The following is a 21,865-nucleotide window of genomic DNA, read 5'->3' as shown; positions in this document are numbered from 1 at the left end:
ACTGACGACTTGCCTTCAGTTGCAGCCGATGCGAAGGCGGAACTGAAGCCGCTGCCCGGTGAACTGCAGCGTCAGCAGCGCTCCAAGACGCTGATCATGCGGCGCAAGGAAAAGAAACCCTCGGAGCTGGAAACTGGCGCCGCTGGTTGCACGGGCGGCGGCGGTACACCCACCGATCTGGAGAAGGATCCGCCGCGTGTGGCGCCGCTGGCACCGCAAGTGCTGCAGCTACCAAGTGGCTCGCCGGTGGTGCAAGTGGCCTGCGGCCTACACCACACCGTGGTGCTCACCCTGGCCGGCGAGGTCTTCACGTTTGGCAGCAATCAATACGGCCAGCTGGGCAGCGGAGATCTGCAGGCGGTCACCGGTCCGATACGCGTACAGGTGCAGGGCGCCATTAGCCAGGTGGCTGCTGGCAGCAATCACACGGTGCTGCTCACGCACAAGGGCATTGTCTACACATTCGGCAACTATCAGAAGGGTCAGCTGGGTCGCTTGCCCAGCGAATATGGCCAGAAGACGGTGCCCAACAGCGCTATTGCCCAGCAGCAGCTGCTGCAGCAACAACAGCAGCAACAGCAGGAGGAGGAAGCTGCCACACAGGAGGCCGCCTGTGTGCTGCCCGGTGGCTCAAAGGAGACAATTCTTATACCGCCCAATACGGCTGCTCTCATAGCGCAGCGTCAGAAGTTTCTATGGAACTGTGCGCCCGGTGCCGTCTTGTAAATACCTTCTCCTTATTCCATTTATTCAAGAACCATCCATAAGTATATAGAATTTATACATAATCTTTACTTTGTAGCGGCCTGGGCCCCAGCTATGGCAAAAAGGTAACCTGGATCGGTGCCAATGGCGACCAGACGTTCATCAAGATTGACGAGTCGCTGATCACCGCTCAAATGCTGCCCAAGATGCATGTGGTGGCCAACAAAAAGACCATAAGTTAGTATGCAACCAATTAAAATAAGTAATTATCGAAGTTTAAATACCCTTCTGGAAAGTGCTTGAGAAGTGTAGAGAACGAATGAGTCCTCAAATATTAGGTTCTACTTCACAATTTGTCTAATGTCCATAAACCGTGAGCCGCAGGATATTTGCCATTCTTCTTGCAAGCGATTTGATTTATATTTTATGGATCATCATTAATTCATATGCTGTTGTTTCTCTTCCAGTACTCATACCAAGCATACCGCTGTCATTTAACACGCTCTCCATAAACCGAAGCGATGGCAGCTGCACACCGCATTATCACGGCCAAACGAACTTTGCGCAGCTGCTGCAGGCGCAGCAGCCACTTGGTCAGCCGGAGATCAATCGGAATGTGGACGTGGCGACGCCTTTGGTCGCCGAATTGCCGCTGGCCAGCAGCACCACGGCCGGTGTGCCCATCAATGAGCAAATGTCGCGCAGCATGCACGAGGCGCGCAATCACATCTTCGAGGAGCAACAGCATATGGAGACGGCTCAGGCCACATCGCTGGCGGCCTCGCCACGGCTGCAGCGACGCGTACGACCGCGGCCAGAGGCAGCCGCTTGCCCGGCATCTCCCGAACAGCAACAGCAGGCGCTGCCGCCGCAAATCTCCTTTGCCATGGATCCCAGCTACAATGTTCTCTGGGTATTCGATGGCGGCGCCCGCAAGCTGCGCTGCCACAATGTGGTGGCCAGCGAAATAGCCGAATGTGATGTGGTATGTGGCAATCAATTTAATCCTTAGCTATATATATAAGCTAGCCATAGAGCTGGGCAGAGCTTAAGATTCTATTAACCACACGCCTCAAATAACTCAATTAACTTCGAGATTGTTGGCAACATCGTCTTACGAGCAACAGACTGTACGGGGTTATAATGTTTTTGTGCGAATACGTAGAGAAGGCAGAAAGTGAAATCTATGACTCCATAAAGTTAATATATTGCTGAACGTCCTCTGTCCGTATTGCTGTATGCGTAGAAGGAAGAGGTTCGGGATATCTCCTCTCGTTTCATTTCCTCTTTTCCCAAAATGTGTTTGCATTATTTATATTTGAACTAGTTGTGCATGTAAAGGAATTGAATTTAAGTGATTTATGCCGTGTCAAAGCTGCTTAACTGAACTCAATTATGTTGCAGAACGCGGGCAACTATCGGGCGCTGCTGTCGCCGGAATTGTCGCTGCCGTGCAAGGCGGAGGCGCGCGTGTCCCGCTCGCAGGCATCGCTCAATTTGCTGGCCTGCCTGGATATACTGACATCGGCACAGGACAATATACCCGGCTGCTTTGAGCAGGCGCTGCCACAGCAGCAGCAACAAACGGCCGAGGAGCAGAGCGGCGAATACCAGGTGGTGAATCGTTTCGACAACTTTGGCGGCGGCTGGGGCTATTCGGGGCACAGTGTGGAGGCGGTGCGCTTTTCGGCGGACACGGACATTGTGCTATGCGGCTTCGGCATGTTTGGCGGACGCGGCGAATACAGTTGCAAGCTGAAGCTCTACGATCTGGGCGCCGACGGCGGTGGCTACGAAAAGGAGGGTGTGCTCATTAGCGAAACCAAGGAGGTGCCATACGAGTGCGCCGCACGCAGCAAATATCACATTTTGCTGCCGAAGCCGGTGAGCGCAGCTGCGGGTCGCTGGTATTTGGTTTGGGCACGCATCGCGGGCCCATCCTCCGATTGCGGTTCGTGCGGCCAGGCATCGGTGACCACCGAGGATCAGGTGGTCTTCTCGTTCAAGTCCAGCAAGAAGGCAAACAATGGCACCGATGTCAACTCCGGCCAAATACCCGCCATATTGTATCGCCTGGTTACCCAGGACTGCAAGCAGCCACCGTTGCCGCTCGATGCGGATCCCGTGCAGCGCATATCGCGCGCCTTTGCCAACAGCGTCAGCCGCGAGTGCTTCGAGAGTTTGGTAGTTCTGCTCAGCTGGTCCTGGGACTGCTTCAAGACACAGCTGCGTGAGCAACGCGACCGCACAAGGCCGCTGCAGTTGCAGCAAACGCTTCAGTATCTGGGCTATGTCAATAAGTCCTGTCTGCGCCTGCTGCGCAAATACACCAATGAGATATATCCACAGCGTGCAACAACAGCAACAACAATAACAACAATAACAGCAGCGACAACAACAGCTGCGTCTGGTAGCAACACATCTGCGAGCGGTTCTGCTGCTGCTATCGCTGCCCTTTCCAAGCTCCAACAAGCCAAGACAGTTAATAAAGGTATGTTCCATCAGTTTGTTGGCTCTCCAACCGTTTCTTATACTTTCTTTCCTTTTCCAGACAAGCCACCAAGTCGTGCGCTCAGCAATGCAGCCACCGCGCAGACCGGCGCAATGTTCGCCATGGGCACGGGCACGCCGGCCACGCGCAAAACCAATCTGGAGAACATTCAGCTGGCCGAGTGTATTGGCAATGTGCGCGCCCTGCTCATTAGTATCTTTTGCGACGACATCTTTAAGGACATCGCCACCGATGAAGGTGAGATATATGTATATATATGTTAACTTTATGAACAGCCCATCTGTCTGATTTACTGCAAGCTAACGCTTGGCGAGCGACTTATCATTCTGTTGGTGGCAGTAATTATGCTAAAGAAACGATCGGTTGTTCATTGCGTTTCCAAATAAACAAATCTGTTGTTTTTATATGCTCACTAGGAAATTCGCTTTACCCTTTAGTCAATATACGAATTTTGTTTATGCTTTGAATTCTTTGAATCATAAAATATAGCCCGCTAAGTGTTCCAAAAATAGCTCCTATGTTTGTTGTCCGATCTTTAAAGGCCAACAATGTGGCATTCAAATGTGTGTATATAGCAATTCACAGGGCTCTAGCGTTAAGACTGAGCTATTTTTCAATTTTGAAGGAAATTCCCCCCCTTCCCTTAGTCAACAAGTTAAATATTCATACAAGATGCATGCCAAACTTGGTGTACACAGCTTCTATAGTTCTTGAGTTATGCCTACCAAAACCAAGTCTGAAAACCGATATTTATCGATACTTTGGAAATGTTACGTGGCATACTTTAGGAGCACATAAATTTCAAGTTTCAAGTAGGCTTGATATCTGAAGATACATAATGGGCTTATCATCTTTATATTTTTTTTTTTTCAATATTTCTTCCCAGTTTCAATTTATCGATACAAATCGATTTTGAGCCTTGGTATTATAGGCATAACTTGAGAATTATAAGAGCTAGATGCGAAAAATTTGGTATGCAGGTTCTCTTATTGAACACCCTCAACAAGAATTACTTCATTTTTTGAATACCTTCACCTACCTATTCCTCCCGGAACTGTAAGAATAACCCATTTTTAAGGCTAGAACTTTGCACTTTGGCATAAATAAAAGGTTTTGGTCCTCCTTTATGTCTGGGAGTGCATTATAGAAGTCATCTTTTATTTTGTTCCCTTTTAACATGAACTCCAAACTAATCTTCTCCTGCTTTTAGGCTATGCCCTGGTACTGGAAATCCTAGACGAATGCCATTTGAGCTTTGTGGCCTGCTTCGATGCATTCTATCCAACATCCTCGCTCAAATGGAACTGCCTGTGCGATTTGCTGGCCCAAATGGATCGCGGTGCGCTGCATTCCCGACTGCTGAGCGCCATTCTGGCCGGCCTCTGCTCGCCGACAGTGAAGCTGCGTGCCACATTCTCGCTGCTGAATGCGGCTGGTGGCAATGAGCGTCAGTCGATAATCAGTCCCAGCGATAATTCGGGCCTGCCCATGCTATCTTCAACGGAGGCCCATCAGTATCCCATATTGGTCGAGCAGATGATCTATCGCACGCAGCAGGAGAAGAGCGACTTTTTGAGCAACTCGTGGACATTTAAGGATGTTCTGGTGCGCCTGCTGGAAATCATAGCCAGCCCAATTAGGGCGCGCATTGAGTCCATCTATAGTCGTTGCCTCGGCGGCAGCTATGCGTTCAAGGAGTGCATCAATCAGGGCCTCATTGACAACTGTTGCCATCTGTTGGCCCGTGTCCTGGCCGAAATTGTCTACCAGACGGCACTGGGCGAATATGATAAACTATTTTTGCCGCCACGCACACTGCACTCGACCAGTTCACGTTTCGCACGCTGCGACTTGAGTCGCACCTGGAATACAGGCAACTTCGGACCGGATGCGATTGCCTTCTCGGTGGATCGTCCAGGTATTGCCATCGCTGGCGCCATGATCTATTCCGGCTCGGGCAGCTATGACTATCAGCTGGAGCTGCTGTATGACAATACGGTTGACCTGCAGCCGCAGCACAAATGGGAGACGTTGGAATCGATATCGGGCAGCTATGATCAGGAGGCGGTGCACAATGATCTGGCCGAAATCAAATTTGAGCATCCGGTGCACATCAAGGAGCATGCACGCTATGCGTTACGCCTATGCTCCCAGGGTGCACGCACCTGTTCCGGTGATGCGGGCATGCCCACAGTGCGCGGCCCGTGCGGCGCCAATTTTCATTTCTATGCCTGCGATCTGAGCTTCAATGGCACCACGCCCGCGCGCGGCCAACTGCCCAGCATACTCTACTACAGCACGCCCATCAAGCAGCAGCAGCAGCAGCAACAACAGCAGCAACAGCAGCACCATCACCAGCAGCAGCAGCAGCAGCAGCAGCAACAGCAGCAGCAGCAGCAGCAGCAACAGCAGCAACAGCAGCAGCTGCAGCAGCAGTTGCTGCAGCAGGACGCGGCATCGTCTGGTGGCGCCGGCTGCTCAGCGGATGCGGCACATGGCAGCGCTGTGGCCAGCAACGAGATATCCACACGGGATACGGCGCTGCAAATAGCCGCTGATATAACAAAAAAATGCACCGAGCTGTTGATATTGGCGCGCAATGCGATGGCCGCATCCTGTTCGCCGTCAGACAACTCATCATCGAATCATACACAGACCATCGATTCGGAGCACAATATAACGCCCATTGAGGAGCATATGGACATTAATTGGGCCAACAATTCACGCACCGCAGCGCTGCCCGTTGATCCGCAGCTGTCGACAACGGCCAGGGATTTGGGTAAACGTATCGAGTCCTTCTCCAAGGGCATCATGGAGACACTTAAATTTGACAAACGCTCAACGAATCCATTCGAAATGGAAATCGAAATTGGCGCCACGGAAATTGGTGTTGAGGAGACGGCCGAAATGAATTTCTCCAATGTCCAATTGGCCGCCAAGCTCAATGGCAATGAGCGTGCCGAGTACGAGCTGGCGGCAGAGGAGCCCGAGAAGCAACAGCTGCAGCTGCAGCAGCAGCAGCAGCAACAGCAGCAACAGTTGCCGTCACAGCAACAGCAGCAACAATTGCCGCCGCAGCCGCAGCAGCATTCATCACAGCAACTGTTGCATTCCGACTCGGAGGAGGCACAAATTGTTGGCGGCAGCGGCGGCGGCGGTGTTGCCGCTTTGCAGCTGCTGGAGGTCTTCAATTTGGCCGCCTCGAATATGTTTCATACGCTGTTGCCGCTGGTCTATGCGCACATCGCCAACTTGGCCTGCAGCGATCCCAAGAGTTCGGTGCAGATACTCGGCCTCATCAAGGAGATATTACCGCACATTGCAGCGCTCAATCAGCTGCATGTCTCCAAGGAGCAGCGCACAGAGCAGCCGCCGCTGCTGCGACCCGAACCCACAACGACCGCCAGCAGCAACAGCAGCACCACCACCACCAGCAATCACTATTGCATTGTGGAGAGCGAACATCCGTATCGTAGCGCCAGCATCAGTTGCTATCGTGTCGAGTTTCCGCCATGTGTCCAATGGCTAACAATTGAGTTTGATGCACAATGTGGCACCGCACAGCTTGAGGATTATTTGCTGCTATCGATACCCATGCGTCCGGCGGCTGCAACACAGCCCTGCCAGGCGACGACAACGACGCCAGTAGCTACTGCTGCTGCTGCTGCTGCTGGAGAGGATTACTATGATATACTCGATAATAATGTGAGTGCACGACGCGCCCATAATGCCCAGCTACAGATGACCAGCTGCTGTCGCACGCCCGGCACAGCGCCACTGCGTCAAGTGGATGCAGTCGATCACGATTGGATTGTGGTCAAGAAGTTTAATACGTACGCACACAATTTATATATATTCGCGAATTCCAATTGATTTTCTCTTTGGATTTTTCCAACGCTTTCAGCGCCTCCAATTGGCTGCAGAACGTTCTGATTTTGCCCGGCAATTGCGTTGAGTTCTCACTGGAGACGGCCTCGCTATATGCCCAGGATCCGCACAACAATCGCTATGGCTTCAAGTGTCTGGTCGTTGGCTACGACAATCCCACGGCGGTAAGCGACCTACTTTCCAACATATATCCATCCAACTTGTACTTAACTATACCAAACTATTGCCCTCTCGCTCAGATCAATGCCAGCAATTCGTGTCTGATACGACTGGAACAGGAGCTGGCCTATCTGGGCGGCATGTGCAGCGCCAATCTCATGAAAAAGGATCTCCATCTGCCGGGTACGTCATATCTGCTTATATTTTCGCAATTCTAGCGCTGCGCACAACCAAAATTTGAAGAAAAACCAGGAAAAATTGCATAGCCTTAATTTTGTTGATTTAACCTTTTCTTGGCCTTGCAGAGGGTTGTATAGTTTTGACGGGATAATGCATAAAAGGAGATGACCCCATGAAATATATATATTCTAGATTCACCTTAGCTGAAAAATGATTTATTATATGGAAAACTTTGCTCTTTTTCAAAATATACTAACCAAGCTCGACAATTGTGAGCGTCAGCCATAGAAATAATCTGTCCATATTATTTTTTTTTTGTAATTTACTAAATCGCCGGCAGAAGATAGCCTTTCTATCTTCTAACATATTTATGTTGAAACTTTTGCTATTCTTATTTATCTTCTCATAATCCGTTTTAATCCATTTTGTGCAGATGACAAGGACATGGACGACATGAGCGGCATTGAGGAAACAATTAGCGCTCACCATGCGCTGCTCTCCAAGGGCTTTGCGCTATCCGAGCCCCAGTTAACCGTGCATCAGGCATTGGAATCATATCTGCCCATTGGGTAAGTGCCATTCACCATGATTATAGTTTGACATTAACCTGACGAGTTTATTTCTAAATGTTAACTTTTTCAAGAGTTCCTTCGTTAGAGACATTTCAGTGTATTCGCTGTTATGTTAACGAAGCACTGTTAATGTCGCACTGTTAAGAAACATGTTAATTAACATTCAAATGCATCGCACTACAGATTTACCACACGGGTTTTTTTTGCCATACAGGTTTAAGCTTTAGACCAAATATTCTTCAAGGTTTCGAATACAAGTGTTTAAGTGAACCCTTTTTTTTTTAGTTTAGTTAACATACTCTGTTATGTTATCGTCGCAACATACTTCACCAAGCATTAGAGATGTTAAGGTTAAGGTTTGAACACCAAAGTCTTCGCCTAAAAATGATTCTTCAAATCGAACCTACTATGCGGGCTTGAACCCGAGAAACAAACATTTTGAACATTATCTCTCAGTTCAAAATTTGTCAATTTTATCCCTAAGTTGGGCGCATGTGTGATTCTATTTGAAGAGTAGATGATTTGAGCCTTGCCATCATGTTAATGTGACGCAGTTAACATAACATGCACTGTCAACGTGCTGAATGTTAACATAAAATGCACTGTCAACGTGCTGAATGTTAATAACATTCTGTTAAGTTTTGTGCTTACGAATGGGTCATTGAGTAATAAAGAGACAGAGCTGAAGGCTTGCTCCGAGCTTTTTTTACCGTTTTGAAAATCATGAGAGGTAGATCGGGATGGTCCGCAAACGCAAAATCCAACTCAAAAATAAAGCTCATTTACTATAGGAAGCAACAACAAATCATTCGCAAAACAACAACAGTGCGCTTTTGTTTTTATCGTCGTCCGTCTTGATCAAAAGTTTCTGCGCGATGATGAGGACATAGGAAACTCAGTGCAAAGAAAAGGGACAAATAATGCCACTGTGTTTGTTGCTGGTTTCTCTGTCGTTCCAACAAGGCAGCGCGTAGAAACAACAACAACACTATTTGGGTTCTAATGTTGTTGTTGTAGAAAAATCGAATGCGAGCAGGCCATGCCATTTAAATCAAAGGGTTACGCACACGGCGTGTCAACATCATATACTATTACGTTACGTTTTAAAGAATTTCATTTCTTGCGATGCTTAGAATATATTTATATCTTTATTACGTACTTAAAAGTAATCTTTTATAATAATGCATGTATTTAATAATGTATTACTTTATTGTACGCAACGGTCGCACACAAAAAGCCTTAAGCTGTGACGTCACATGCGCAACAGAATGTTGCAATCTTCTCAAACTCATTTAATCCCTTGGCTGGGAAAACACATACATGCATATTTTTTGCCAATGTGTGTGAGATGAGACACACATGCCAACAACTATTTGGCGTGTCGAGGCATTGATACCCTTATTTATAGAAATGGTATAGAATGTTTAAAGAAAACAATTATTATTGATTGTACTAATAGTTGCACACTAAATACGAAATTATATTTTTCTCAGACATTGGGTCAAATATGTGTATATAAGAAGGTTAGTGGTATTTGGTTACAGAACTTATAAATAGTTAAAATACCCTATTTGAGAAAGGGTGCCTTGCTGATCGAAAAATGAAAAATTATAAAATCTGCCGGGCTGCTTGCAAGTTGAAAGCGAGTGGAGAAGAAGAAGACATGACTTTGCGAATTAAAGGCATAGCAGTGCTTAGAAACCACAACAATAAGTTAGAAGAGTGTAGAAGCTTAGATCATAGGCTGTAGCTTTAAACCAAAAAGGGATAGCAGGGACAGAATTTGGGGTGTGCTTTTTTCATTGTCGAGTCGTTTGTTTTGATTATGGTTGTTGTTGGTTCATATGGGAAATGTTCTGAAGTTGTCTTTGATTTTTGGGCAACGGCAGAAGTGGCTGTAGACAGCCTGGTGTTGTGCTTGCAATTTGTCATTGAGTTATACTCAATTTTGTTTGCAACCTCGCTATCTCTCATGAAGTGTTTCGAAAAAGAGCTTTTGATCCAAAAGCCTCCTCTGTCTCTTTATTACTCAATGCGAATGGGTTAAAATTTAAAGCTTAAGTGAATATTAAAGAAAACAAAAAGGAGTCGTTTTTCTTATTTACAGCTTATATAGGTTTTAGGTTTAACATAGTTGCGATATTATATAGATAGGATGGATAGCATAATGTTACACGATACAAACTAAGCGTAGGCTATGAATTTGGTACAACGAAAGGTCACTCTTGGTGGTTCTTGGTGGTGCGCCGCGTCGCTCTGCTTTAGCTAGCGTCTGTCAGCTGTGTGTGTGTGTGTGTGTGTGTGTGATTTGTGTGTGTGTGTGTGTGTGTGTGTGTGGCTTGTAGCTTTACAAATCAGTCTTGAGCAGGCCTGCGTTCTCGATTTGGTATACAATCTGCGTCTCCTTGTAGGTGCGCGGCTCCGGCTGCACCACATCCAGCTTACGTCGCCGCCGCCGCTGCGCGAGGCGCCACCACAGCAACAGAAGCAGCAGCAGTAGCAGAAGCACCAGCAGCACGCTGCCCGCCACAATGTATGCCACATAGCTGCGGCGCTGGCATTGCTCGCCAATTAGCTGACGCAGCGGCATAAATGGCGCTGTGCCACCGACTGTGGCGGCACCGCGGAACAGCAGCTGCTCGCTGTGCTGGCGAAAGAAGTCGGCGCGTGGCTGCGGCGGCTCTGTGCTCGTGTCCAGCTGCTCACAGCTCCAGACATTGTCGTAGCACAGCTGGCGTATGCTCAGCGCGAAACGCTCATTGAAACGCAGCGGCTGAGGTGGTGCCGACGCCGCCGCCGCCGCCGCCGCAGCCCCCGCTTGATCCAGGCTTTTGCCGGGCAGCAAACTGTGCACCGTGTTGTTGTGAAATCGCAGCTCCAGCCGCTCGCTTAGCTGGTAGTCGCGATGCACGAAGAGGCTGCGAAATGCAATCTCGCTGGTGGCACCAAACAGATTGCCACGCAACGTGACCGCGTCCCGTATATGCGCCTCCAGCCACTCGCCATCAACGGCCGCAAATCGATTCTCGCTCAGGCTCAGCTTGGAGATGACTGCATGAGAGATTTATATAATGAAATAATAACAATGGAGCTGATCCTGTCCAGCTGCACTTACGCTTGAAGGAGAAGGCGTGCGAGTGCACCTCCTGGAACTGATTGTTCCGCAGCGCCAGCTCGTTGGTCACCTCCAGCTCGTAGAAGGCGCGCGTTGGCAAATTTCCAATGAAATTGCAATTGATAATTATCAGCTTCTCCACGGCAAACTTTTTAAAAGCCTGCAAAAAATCAAGTGATAATTTTAAAATGCGAACAAGTAATTCTGTTGCTCAAATGTTCCATTTCGTAGCTTAGCTTCTTGTCATTCATCTGTTTTTTTTTTTTAATTCTTGCTCTATTAGCTCCTAAATTTGTCCTGTTTTTTATTTTGTCAGAGGATGTGAATGTTAACGTCACATAAACATAACTAAAACATGTTAACACAATGTTAACGACAAGCTACTCAAATGTTAACTTAAGTAAAATGGAAGCAAGTACGTTCATGTAATTCGTAGCTTCTGTTAACGAGCAACCGATTCAATTAGTTTGCAGTTTGAAGCAGCGCAAAAATATAGGTTTTTGGCTAGTTTTATACTTCGTTGTCTAACTCCTAGAGCTAATGTTGTTAGGCTGATGTTAAATACACTTTGTCAGTCATTTGTGCAAATGTGGCAACGCTTTTAAAAAATTGGCAACATGACAAAGCGAGAAAATAATAGAATAATCGAATAAATATGCCTGTCAAATGTTCAACAAGCAGCTAACCTATAGGCAACAGTTAGACAGACAGGAACAGAGCAGCCAACCAAAGCAGATACAGGCAACAGTTTTACAGGCATAGATCAGACCAAATCATCAACCTTACGTTTGACAGCATGTCTTACTGGCTGTTATATATAACAGATACAGATAAACTACTGTCAACGGTTTTACAGCCGCAGAGAAGCTAGCCAAAACATAAACTTCGTTTGACTGCATGTTCAACAGGCTGTCAAATTAAATAGAAGCTACTGTTACTTTTCGTTAACTTCGTTTGTTAACATTTCTAACTGGCTGTGAAATTCTACATAAGCCGATAATCTACTGGCAACAGCATGTTTAACTTGCTGTCAAACTTAATTGAAGCTACTGGCAACAGTTTGACAGAATCAAAACAGCTGGCTTAACCTTTAGCTTCGTTCGTTAACATGCCCAACTGGCTGTCAAATTCAACAGAATCCGTTAAACTAGTGACAAGTTTGACAGGAACAAATTAGCTAACCAAAACATAAACATAACGTTTAACAGCATGTAAAACTACCTGTTAAGTTTAACAGTAGTAAATAGACTGTTGTCAACAGTTTGACAGGTAGAGAACAGTTAGCCAAACCTTTAGTTTTGATAGCATGTTTAACTGACTGTCAAAGTTAACAGGCATTTAACAGCTTCTCTGCTGAATTTGTAGAGCTCTACTTTCTAGAGACTTGAACTCCAATTAACTTACCTGACTTTCGATGCGCTGTACGGTAACTCCGTCCAATTTGAGCAATATGGCACTGTCCTTGATGGTGGTGAAGCCAAATGGATGCATTTGCTCGATGCGTCCACCGGTGAATGAGATCTCCTCGATGTTGCCGCTAATGGCATGCGAGTCGATTAACTGAAAGTTAACATTCTCGAACTCGACAATTAGCGCCTTGTTGCTGGCATAGCGGGACGCGCTTAATGCGTTCTGCTGCAGCATCAGGCGATTGATGTGCTTAAAGTTGATCTTGCGCAGACCCTCGGTGTTATCCAAAGTATTTGGCTCCACGGTTAAATCGCGACAATTGCGTATTTCCACCTGAAAAACGGCGCCTTGCAGCTGTGGCATAACCATGGCCTGTGTACGGCAGGTAGAGAGAGAGAGAGAGGGGTAGATGAGTGTTAGCATATGGTTAATAGATTGCTTATCTACACTCAGAGAAATGTGACGTACTAAGTTTCCAGTGTGAACGAAAAAATTTCAATTGAATGCAGCATGAATCATTCTAGTTACATAGATTTTTGGAGTTAGTGAAAGGGGCCTAAATGAAGTGCAAAATGTTATTGACAAGAATTTTGCAACTTGAATTAAGTAAAAAAATTACTTAAATTGAGTCCTGGCTAGTCAATATTGAAGATAAGCGTAAATGTGGATGAGAAGAATTTTTTGATTGCTTAAATTGAGTTTCGCAACGTTTTTGACTCGTCAATATTAAAAGTATGTGAAAAATGCTAGAATTAAGCACAAAATATTAATGATGAGAATGTTTTGACTTGAATTAAGCATGACAAATTGCTTAACTACTTTATCATTTCTGACTTATTAGCAAGTCAAATTAAATAAAAAATTTAGTCAAAAAAAACTCAAACTAAGTTTAAAATATTATTCGTATGAATGTTTAAACTTGTATTAAGCATACAAAAATACCTCAATTAAGTTCTCTATCATTGACTAGTCCATATTAAAAGTATGTGAAAGTGACTTGAATTATGTGGAAAATATTGATCACAAGTCTGAAAAAAACTATAAAAAATTGCCTCAATTGAATTTTGTATCATAACGCGTCAATATTGAAGACAAGTATTAAGGCTTGAATTAAGTACAATATTTTAATGAGAAAAATTTTGCAACTTTTTGACTCATCAATATTAGAAATAGGTCAAAAAGACTTGAATTAATTTGAAAATGTAAGGCACTATAATTTTTAAGCTTAAAAAAGCTTAAACATTTGCTTAAATTGAGTTTTACAATAGAGATTCATTTTTTAATACGTGAAAGCCTGTTGTGATAAGAACTTGTGCGCAGTTTAAGAATTTCAAACTTGGCTGGGCATAAAATTGCACAAATATTAAACACAAAATGAAGAGAAAAACTCTTAAATTAAGAATTCGAGAGTTATTATTGGGCTTTGTACGAAAGAAACGAACTGATACTCATTTAAGAATTTTGAGCACATTTTTAAAAGAGAATGCGAGCTCGTCGGGCAAACTTTATGCACTTCGTTTAAATTTGTTTTTATTTTTTTCTGAGTGTAAACACAGACACACGCGGCACTCACCTGATCATCGCTGTTGCAATCGCAGGTGATTGTTGTGTCGTGCTCGGTGCAGCTGACCTTTGGCAAAGCCGTCGAGATCGCCGTCGTCGTCGCCGTCGGGCAGAGCCAGAGCAGCCAGAGCAGCAGCACGCCGGTGGGATCTTTGAGATTTTTGATGTTTCGCATTTCAGAGCGTCCTTCTTCGTTATGGAATTTCAGATATTTATGGGAGATATTTCGGAGTGTTTTCTTTATGGCAAATTATTCATAATCTGAGGGAATAGTGCGCCGTTTGCCGTCGATTTTGCTTCTGCGTTTATGTCTCTGTTTCAGGTATTCTGTTTCGTTTCACGCTTCAATTCAATACACATGCGGCTTCTCTCCTCCCTCTCTCTCTCTCTCTCTCTCTCTCTTCAGTTGCTGTTCCGTTGTTTCCGTCGTTCCTGTTGTTCCGTTTTCAAATGTTTCATAGGCGCTGATAAGAGAGCGAAAAAAAAAAAATTTTTTATCGCCGAAGGTGTTTTATTTTTTTTCTGCTTATCAATGCTTTTGGTGTGCATGTCTCTGTGTGTGTGTGTGTGTGTGTGCGTGTGTGTGTCTGTCTCCGTGTGTGTGTGTGTTTTATCAGCACAATTATACATTTGATTCCTACTCGTATGACACACATGCAACTGTAAACTTATCTTTAACATTTATTAGATTTGCAAGTTTGGTTTCATTTTAAAGAAAACACTTGTGTGGATTTTCGTACACTCTTCCACAATGTGAAAGTAATATGCTGACTCAATAAAGAGTATTGAATATATACTCGTTTTATTCCTGTCTGGCATCTTGCTTAAATATCTATAACTAACCCAGCTTTAAGGCTAGGTTCGCCACATTTTTGCAGGTATTTGACCATTTCCTCTCGACTCTGGCCATCAAAAAATATTTAATCTACTTTCACAGCAGATATTCTATATATTCCGATCAATTTGTGGGCTAATATGGAAGATGTTATGGGTAAAAAAAATGCTAGGATATCAGTGAGAAGCATCGCCGATCCCCTACACTATATATGTATATAGTATATATAGTCAGCAGTCGATCTAGTTATGGCAACTGTTAAGCTCAAACTCAGAACGTATAAGAACGTTGTTCCCCATTATGACCGCTCAACTCATCGATAACTTGCCCAGTTTACATGAAATCGATGTAAATATCGATATCGAAATGCACTTTATGGATCATAGCTCAGATATTAAATATATATCGAGTCAGCAGTCGATCTAGCTGTGGAAAGCTGTACAGGGTGCCCAGCCTAACCACACAAATTATCGATAACTCGCCCAGTTTACATGAAATCGATCAAAATATCGATATCAAAATGCAGTTTTTCGATCCTAGCTCAGATCTTATAAAAGCTAAAAGCACCAAATTGGTAGTTTAATCCTCGTATCGCTTGCACAAATCTTCAAGTGGCATTGATTAGGCGAACTGATATTGGTAATACATAAACTAGCAAAATAGGCCTTTTGCTGTATGAAATTTCAGTTCCCTTCTATCGTCTATATGAACGTGACAGCCCCGTAAGTTATAAGAACTTATGTACGTTTTCCGACTTCATTATATAAAATTGAAGATGTAAAATGTTCATTTTCGAAAATCAAGTGCAGAGTAAGTTTCTCTTATGTTTCTCTCTCTCGATATATAGTAAGAGATCGATAAATGATGATCGATTCGATATTTCCACATAGTTACGTTACGACATGTGTCGATCATCATTATCATCAACTAACGTTCTCGCATATTGTTCTAATTGAATCAGCGACTAACGGCACTTTATGCCACGATCAAGTTTCATAGTACACACAGTTAGTAGTTGGTGGTCGTTCGGTTCCAATCAGTGGCAAATGCTGTTAATTGAGTTTTGGAGGTCGCGCCACACAAAGAGACGCTTCCAGATAGACTCCCAGGTTCGTTGCCATAACGAACAAACATCGGCAATTATGCTTTGCCGTTTGTTTATGGGCATTTCATTTGTTTATAGACCTTTATTTAAACGAGACGAGAAAGTGCTGTTGTCTACGGCACACCGATGATTTAATACCCTGTATGAGACATATGCCTAAAGGCTTTGCAGATATTGTGAGAAAACAGAATATTTTGCGACCGACTCTTTCTATATTGTTCAATCATATAGTCGTGTGAAATGTACCTTCTTTTCGGCCGATTGTTCCTATGGCAGCTATATGATATAGTGCTACGATCCGGCCAATTCCGACATATGCACTGCCTGCCACAGAAACACGGACCTAGCTTTAGAACTGTGAGACTAGTTCGTACAGAAACAGACGGACAGACAAGTCGACTCATCGAGACAATATATACTTTATGGGGTCACATATCACGACAAAAGCACAATACCCTCATCGAGGGTATACAAATGTAGTCATCCGTCGACGATGTCGCGTTACAGCTGTGTATGTGCTTGCCCCCCTTTGGGCCGCCTCTCTTCTGGTTTCATCTGCTTTTGTGTAGTGCAAAGAGCTGGTCAAATATTTGGGAACTAGTCACGAGCATTTTCATTTAGACACTGACGCACACACACAAACACACGCACACACACACAGACAGATCGTAACGGTCATTTGAGTTATCGATTATTATTTAAAGTGATGTAACTTGTGCTTTATGCTATTTGCCAAGAGCAAAAGTTGGTGTTTTCTTTGTGAGTCACGCAAAATGAAAGAAAGTACGACAAAATAAAATCGATAAAACCGATTAATATTATGGCTCTAAAATGACAATCGATAAACTGTTCCTATTATAAATGTTTGTCATAAAAACTGGGAACGAAAGAAGAAAAATCTTGCTTTATTTCAGCTCCTTGTAGACTGTACAAAAATCGATAACATAACCGATAACACATGTAAGAAAGTAATTATTACAGTGTCTGTCAAAAGTGAAGAAGAATGCGTAAAAGATCTTAGTTTATTTAAAAACAGGAAGAATAATTGAGCAACCATATTTTAAAGTATTCTTTAAATAAAATATTAGATTATAGGCAAAAGTTATCGATTACATATATATGCAAGTAATGTCTACCAAAGGAGAGAGTAAGATGTGCGATTTAAATAATCGATAACATTATGCAGAAAACTTTGGGTTTGATGAATATATATTGGAAAAGAGAATGTTTTGCTATACAACAACTAATCTTTCGACCGATTCTTCCTATAGGGCTATATTATATAGAAGTAATATCCTTTACAAGCATATAATGTGAATTAGCGATTGATAATAATCAAAATATCGATAACAAGATACACAACAAACGATAGACATTAGTTAATTGGCTGTCAATAACGATTTAAGCGAGATCAAACGAGAGAGAGAGAGATATTGGAGAGATAAAGAGAGAGACAGAGAAAGAGGAATAGAGAGAGCCAGAAAAAGAGAGAGATATACAGATGAATACTTTCTACTTGAGTAAACAGCTTGCAGCGGATGCAACACAGACACACACTCACACACACACACTCACACACACACACTCACACACACACACACGCACACACAAATTGTGCTTTGAAGAACTCTTTAATTGTTGAACTCTCTTGTTAATGGACTTTATTAAATCGTACTCACGCATGGAAGGAAATTGAATAAAAGCCAAATTGCATTTCCTGTGCGACACCTCGCTGCGCTGACAATCAATTGAAGCGATTTACTTGGTTAATATGGCACAGGGGGAGCGATTCGCAAGCAATCCCAATGTAACGCCCAGTTTTTAATCTTATCTCTTTAGCAAAACAATATATGTAACATTGATTAGATATGCACTGAGTCAGTGCGAAGAGTAGGCAAAAGTCTTGCGACATTTCCAGCTTGGTCCGATGAGAAATTTTCAGTAAATAATGAGTAAAAGGTCAAATGAAAGAAGAGTGGAATTGAAATGGGGAACGAAATGGAAATGGAAACAAGTAGTACAAGTGGACGGCAAGCGACAGAAGGCAGCTGAACTAAAGTAATGTGGAACATGGATAGAACATTGTAACATGTTTCAATTGAAAGGGAATTTATAAGGGGATTCATTGCAAATTAAACATTAAGTACTTGGAAATAAGACAGTTGAATTTAAAAGGCAAAACAGTGGAATATGCAACTGTCACAGCTGGTAATGGGTAAAGTGAAGGAATAGGGAACGAAACGGAAAGGAATATTCAACATTTCACATAAAACAGTCGAAATGAAAATAGTTTATCAGAAAATCAAGGAAAAGATCATGGGAATAATACTACTCTAAAGTGGAAAGCCAATTTTATGGGGGTATGTGTAATATGGAACGGTGGAATGTGAAACAGAGCAGCAAATTAATTTATCAAGCATAGGAATTAATTGAAAATGGAACAGTTGGATAAATAAGGCATGAAATAGAATTTTAAATACCAACTAAATGCAACTCAAGTAATGATACAAAATACTAACTAAATGCAAATGGAATGGAACATTTGAATGAAAAAGACCCGAAATGCTAGAATTTTAAATACTGACTAAATACAAATTAAGTTTCAGTTAAAAATACAAACTAAATGGAAATGGAATGGAACATTTGAATGAAGAAGACCCGAAGACTAAATGTAAATTAAGTAATAGTAGAAAATACAAACTACATACAAATGAAATGGAACATTTGAATGAATAAGACACGAAATGCTAGTATTTTAAATACTAACCAAATGCAAATGAAGTAATAGTAAAAAAAATACTCACTAAATACAAATGAAATGTAACATTTGAATGAATTAGACTCAAAATGCTAGTATTTAAATAATAACTAAATGCAAATAAAGTATTAGTCAAAAATACTAACTAAATGCAAATGGAATTTGAAGAAAGAAGACTTAAAATGCTAGTATTTTAATACTAACTAAATACAATACAATTTAGACAGTAGTAAAAAAATACCAACTACATGCACATGAAATAGTAGTAAAAAATACCAACCTAATGCAAATGAAACATAGTAAAAGAAAATACCAACATCTTATCTTGAAAAAGGCTAATAAAATAATAAATAGTTAGTTAATTAACTGTTGAGAAGAATGAAGCAGATTATGTGCCCGCAAACAATTACTCAAAAGTGCTTAAGCTGTATTCCCTTTGTCAGACGCACGTGCTCGGAGCTCAGGCAACGATCCCTCAATACATACATACATATGTATGTATGTATTTTTGCCACTATGTGCCGAGCACTTGACTTGGGTTAATGGGGTTTTTAGTTCTTTTTGGTTCTGTAGTGTTTGTGATTTTCATTCTTTTGTGCGCTTTTTGCATGTTGCCGCAAAATTCGCTGAACTTTTCATAACTTTGACTTTGAATAACGACAAAAAATGTGTGTGGTTTTTTTTCTTCATTTTTTTGCTGTAAGCTAATTTCAGCTTTTTAGCATTTTTATTGCCCGCCAACCCATTCCAACAACAACAACAACAGCAGCGAACTAAAAACAGATTTTGTTCGTCATACTCGTAACCTTGAAATATTGAAATAATTTGCTTTGGATATGGCAATATGGCAATAAGTATGGAAAGGTGCCATTTGTGATGTTTTGTTCGACAACTCCCAATTGGTCGGGGCGAGTATGTGTTGTGTGTGTGTGTGTGTGTGTATCAGGGGGAGTGTGTGTGCGGATTAGCGTAGAAATGTCATTTGTTTGGCTGTTTGCGCCTTTCTTTGCGATTCTTAAGAATGCGCCCTATCTCGCTCGCACATGCAAATTCCATCAGCAGTTTCTTTTTTTTTTTGCAAGTTGTTATTGTTTATTTTGTTTTGTTTTGCTTTGGTGCGTGGGGGCGGCTGATCTCAGTTCACTGTTCTCACTAACTTACGCAACTCACACAAACACACTCACACACACTCACTTATTTAGCTGAGCAACGTGAAAAATGTAGAGTGACCGAACGGGAGAGCGTTAGCTCCTGCTAAGAGAGCACACGATCCTGTCAAAAAACGAATTACGCTTTGCTTAAGCATTTTAGCAGCAGCGCTGTTTGCGTCGCTGCCTGCTGTTTGTTTAAGTTTTTTCTGCGCGCGCGTTCTCTCTCTCCCTCGCTCTCTGCTCTCACACGTGTGCTGCTGTGTGTGTGTGTGTGTGTGTGTGACGGCGGTCGCATGCAAAAATGAAAAATGACAAAAAAAAAAAGGAAAAATAAAATACAATTTCTGCTGCTGCAGTTTTTATTGCTTTGAACTTTTTGTGGCCATTGGCCGTTGGGGGCGCACTGTGGTTTTTGGGCGAGACACACGCACACACACACACACACACACGCACGGCTTAGTATTCAATATGTATAAACAACAACAAAAATAAAAGAGAATATGACAGCAAACAGCTAAACGCAAATATTTGCATTAGCTATGAAATCAGCGCACGAAATTAAAACACAAATACAGAGCGATAGCAAATGAAAACAACGACAACAACCAACCAGCGGCTAGGCCTGGGCTTTCGGCTGGCGCGACCGGCGTAAGCGCGTGCAAATGTCAAACTGAGCGCCAAACGGACAACGAAACATTTACGAGCCGCTGCCGTAGTCGCTGTCGCGCCAGCGTCAGCATCAGCAGAAGTCTGCGCTCACTCTCACTCGCTCTCTGTCTATCTCGCTCTCACGAGCGCTGATCATGTGGCAGCGCCAGTGCGGCTGCTGCTGCTGCTGCGCGGCTGTGGCTGCGGCTGCGTCTGCGCAGCTTTGTGAGCTTTAAGAATTTTTGCGTTTTGTTTGTCTTTTGCTCTTTGTTTGTTTTCATACTCTGCACACAAAGTGAAGTAGAGCATATTAGTTTTGGCAGCTCGAAGGCAATTTTCTCTTGATATATGTAGTATATAATCGTGTATATTCGCGTCAAATTGTTCACAAAACTTGCGGGCCATATAGCTCACAATTTTTGAAGCAAGTCCTATCAAATTCTACTGAAAACATCTCTTAAAGATCGACCAAAGCATGTGAAACAGTGAAACGGAACATAATTGTAAATGAAACAGTGGAATTTAAAATGTAAAACAGTGGAACGTGAAATACGGAAGTGAGAACATAAAGAACTGAGAAAACAAATTGTCAAGCAGAAGATAAAGGAACCTACTAGTCCAAGTGGACTAATGCTAGTTAAATTGGAATTTAAAAAAAAAATAATATTGTTGAAATCTGAAACAGTAAAAAAGAATATACAAACTGGACTTGTTAAATTTGACAGGTAGCCTGTTCTATATGTAAAGAAAAGATTAGATTAGATCGATCAAATATGTTTGGGTCACGCCCACAATATGACGCACAGTTTTAGCCCTCCTTGATAGTCTTATCGAGCTCCGATCTTATCTGAAGTGTGGACACGCCCACAGATACCTATACAAAAGGCAAAAATACTGTCACGATTTAAAAGTTCACCAATAGCATTAATTAAGGAAACCCTGTTTTTGACTGCTTTTACATAGTCAATTATGCGCTGTGAATAGCGTATCGCGCAGTCGTTGGAAACCGACTGCGAATGTTTCTAATTGGTTGCTTTGGTTTTTTGTTTTTGTTTTTTTGTGTACCCGATTCCCGCACGGTGGTCTCTTGTTGGCCGTTGCTTTGATTGCTCGCGCCGCGTTTAATTGAGTGCGCGTCGGCCTGACACGCATCGCTTGACACTTGCTGCCGCTGTCGCTGCCGTTGCTGCTGTTTGTTGTTGTAAGTGTGTAATATGCCCCCGCAAAAAAAGAAGAAAACAACATAAAACCCACAAGTACGCCC

The 21,865-nt window shown here is 43.1% G+C and overlaps 2 protein-coding genes across 3 annotated transcripts in view; one reads left to right on the top strand and one right to left on the bottom strand.

Annotated features, from left to right (window-relative positions):
* The window catches only part of hiw (highwire), a 61,575-nt gene that overhangs the window by 4,402 nt on the left and 35,308 nt on the right, over positions 1 to 21,865 (top strand). Inside the window, exons 5-13 of one of the 2 annotated variants that reach the window (XM_064699063.1) lie at positions 20 to 722; positions 803 to 942; positions 1,173 to 1,690; positions 2,110 to 3,196; positions 3,257 to 3,454; positions 4,428 to 7,050; positions 7,122 to 7,269; positions 7,345 to 7,447; positions 7,878 to 8,013. In XM_064699063.1, the coding sequence (XP_064555133.1) occupies positions 20 to 722; positions 803 to 942; positions 1,173 to 1,690; positions 2,110 to 3,196; positions 3,257 to 3,454; positions 4,428 to 7,050; positions 7,122 to 7,269; positions 7,345 to 7,447; positions 7,878 to 8,013 (5,656 nt within the window). Of the gene's footprint in view, positions 1 to 19; positions 723 to 802; positions 943 to 1,172; positions 1,691 to 2,109; positions 3,455 to 4,427; positions 7,051 to 7,121; positions 7,270 to 7,344; positions 7,448 to 7,877; positions 8,014 to 21,865 lie in introns of both variants that reach the window. The other variant, XM_064699062.1, reaches the window with a different exon arrangement.
* Positions 10,094 to 20,622, bottom strand: LOC135440074 (uncharacterized). Its single transcript, XM_064699065.1, has 5 exons — positions 20,564 to 20,622; positions 14,115 to 14,568; positions 12,536 to 12,913; positions 11,132 to 11,291; positions 10,094 to 11,067 (listed from the first exon to the last, which is right to left on the bottom strand). Exons 2-5 carry the CDS (start codon positions 14,277 to 14,279, stop codon positions 10,364 to 10,366), a joined length of 1,407 nt encoding a protein of 468 aa, XP_064555135.1. The 5' UTR covers positions 14,280 to 14,568; positions 20,564 to 20,622; the 3' UTR covers positions 10,094 to 10,363.

The sequence above is a fragment of the Drosophila montana genome, unplaced genomic scaffold (assembly GCF_035044405.1).
Source record: "Drosophila montana isolate Dmon_TW-CO22-7 unplaced genomic scaffold, ASM3504440v1 contig_787_1, whole genome shotgun sequence".
Taxonomy (NCBI): Eukaryota; Metazoa; Arthropoda; class Insecta; order Diptera; family Drosophilidae; genus Drosophila; species Drosophila montana.
This window is presented reverse-complemented; position numbering and strand designations above follow the sequence as displayed.